General features: G+C 40.9%; 1 protein-coding gene across 1 annotated transcript in view; it reads right to left on the bottom strand.

Annotated features, from left to right (window-relative positions):
* Window positions 1-1,066: 1,066 nt before the first annotated feature.
* The window catches only part of LOC106529634 (rho guanine nucleotide exchange factor 7), a gene marked incomplete at its 3' end in the record, with an annotated part of 13,227 nt that continues 12,029 nt past the window's right edge, over window positions 1,067-2,264 (bottom strand). The window contains 3 exon segments of the mRNA XM_014025111.1: window positions 1,067-1,271; window positions 1,359-1,477; window positions 1,659-1,743. Of these exon segments, the coding sequence (XP_013880565.1) occupies window positions 1,067-1,271; window positions 1,359-1,477; window positions 1,659-1,743 (409 nt within the window).

Here is a 2,264-nt window from a genome sequence, read left to right as displayed (position 1 = left end):
GTCTGTTCTTTTTTGTGGTTTGTAAAAAAAATTAATAAAAAAAAACCTTGATCAAAAAAAAAACCACCACTAAATACTAGGGGTGGGAATCTTTTATTATTATACCACGATTCGATTCGATTCTGTTTCTTGGGACCACGATTCGATTCAAAATCGATTTTTCACTCAAAACTGATAATGTGAGCCCATTTGTCCAGCTCCCAAAGTTCTTCATCTTCATTTTGCAAACCTCTTTCATGTCAAACTCAGACTCATTCATTAAAACTAAATGAGTCCAAATATTTGCATTCAATGAAGACAGGGCCGATTGAATCTCTTTCCTCCAGTTTTGTAGTTTTCCTCTTTGTTTTGGTTCTTTCTGCACAGTCATATGTTCCAGAAACAGCTGTGTGGTGATGTCAGGACGGCCCAYGTAGTTACAAAATGGAGACTGATAGCCATTGGATTTACTTTATTTTTTATTTATAATAATCGATTTTGGGGCATTTTAAATCGATTCTGAATCTTTGTAAATGAGAATCACAATTCTGATGTAAAACGATTTTTTGGTGCACCCCTACTAAATACCTTATCCATCCACCCATTATCTTTACCCGTTTCTTCCTTTGTGGGTAGCAGGGGTCACCGGTATGTCGAGCAGTCACTTTGGGAAGGGTGTGGTAAACACTGGACAGGTCGCAAGTCATTCTCCAGGCCACATAGAGACAAACAACTCTCACTCACAACTAAGACAATTCAAAGTTACCAATTACCCCAACATGCATGTTTTTGATCTGTTAGAGGAAGCGGGAGAACCTGGAGAAAACACTTGCACACATGCAGAGAATGTGCAAATTCTACCCAGAAAGGTCCCCGTCTGGGACTCAATCCGGCAACCTTTTTGCTGAGAGGCAACAGTTCTACCAACTGAACCACTGTGCCACCCCCACATAGCATATTGTTCCTGTTCTTTATTAAAATATCACAATCTCCAGTTAGTTTGTTTGYATATTTCCCAGTGCAATTAGGCTCTATCATCAGTAAAGGTGTAAAAAAAAAACGAACAACTGTSAAATTCATAACCTACCGCTCCCTTTCAGCTCCCGTACATAGTTACTGGGAAACCACCCAGTCTTCCCATTTAGTGAGCCTTCCCACCAGCCCCCATCCTCCTGCCTGGACACGGTGATGATGTCACCCTTGGTGAAGGAGAGCTCGTCCTCGTTGGTCTGCTGAAAGGGGAAGCGCGCTTTGACCAGCACCTGGCCACACCCACTGCCATCTGACATGTCCTGTGAGCGAGGAGAAAATCCAACAGAGGTTAGATCTGTTTCATGTGTCGTCACCGCTCGAGTTGTAATGCTGTCATTGTGACTCACCAAACTRCGGTACTGAATCTGCAGCACTTTAGAGGAGCGAGTCTGAGTGTTCAGGGAGTCAAATGATTTGATCCTTAAATTTGATGTGTGCGGCACAMATACACTGTCTCCTGAAGGGCCTAAATGTACAGGAATAAAACACATCAATTATTAACATCCAAACAATTATTATACGTTAAAAACAAACAGGGTGACTGCAAAGATTTTATCAAAATACATAAAACACAAAGAACAAACAAAAGACAGAGGAGGGCCAAAGTTTTGACAAAAAGAGATAACCGTGAATCTAAAACTGTTTACCTTCAGTGGCTTTATTGAGGGCAACCAGGGTGTTCAGTACTTTAGAGAAGTTCAGTCCCTGCAGCAGGTCACTGACCTCAAAAGTCTAAAGAGGAACAAAACCATAAGAAAGATGAAAGAGACACTTTTATGTAACAGCCCAGATGGGAAAGAAATAGTACAGGCCAAACAATCACTGAAAAAATCGATAGAGCTTCAAAGAAAAAAAGTCTTCTTTGTGAAATAGCTTCATGTGCGTCGAACTATTCAGACATTTGGACACACCTGCTGTACCTATTCATTTTACAAGATGTGGCCCAACCTTTGAGTGGTTTCTGTTTTCACACAGGCATTTTTTTAAAGAAAGTCTATWCACCAGTGCTTTAGCTCCTTGAACTAATGCTATGTAGTTTTATAGATTAAATGAGTCCTTGTTGCATTTATTTAAATTCAGAGTCTAGTGAGGCTTTAATTCTCTGATCCAACTGCAGTCTGAAGCAGGATTACTCCCGAGTCTGAGCTGCATTTGTAATCTCCCAATCAGACACATGTAAGTGTGACACACACACACACACACACACACACACACACACACACACACACACACACACACACACACACACACAC

Source organism: Austrofundulus limnaeus, unplaced genomic scaffold (assembly GCF_001266775.1).
Source record: "Austrofundulus limnaeus strain Quisiro unplaced genomic scaffold, Austrofundulus_limnaeus-1.0 Scaffold457, whole genome shotgun sequence".
NCBI lineage: Eukaryota > Metazoa > Chordata > Actinopteri > Cyprinodontiformes > Rivulidae > Austrofundulus > Austrofundulus limnaeus.
The sequence above is the reverse complement of the archived record's forward strand: the minus strand, read 5'-3'. Positions and strand labels throughout refer to the sequence as shown.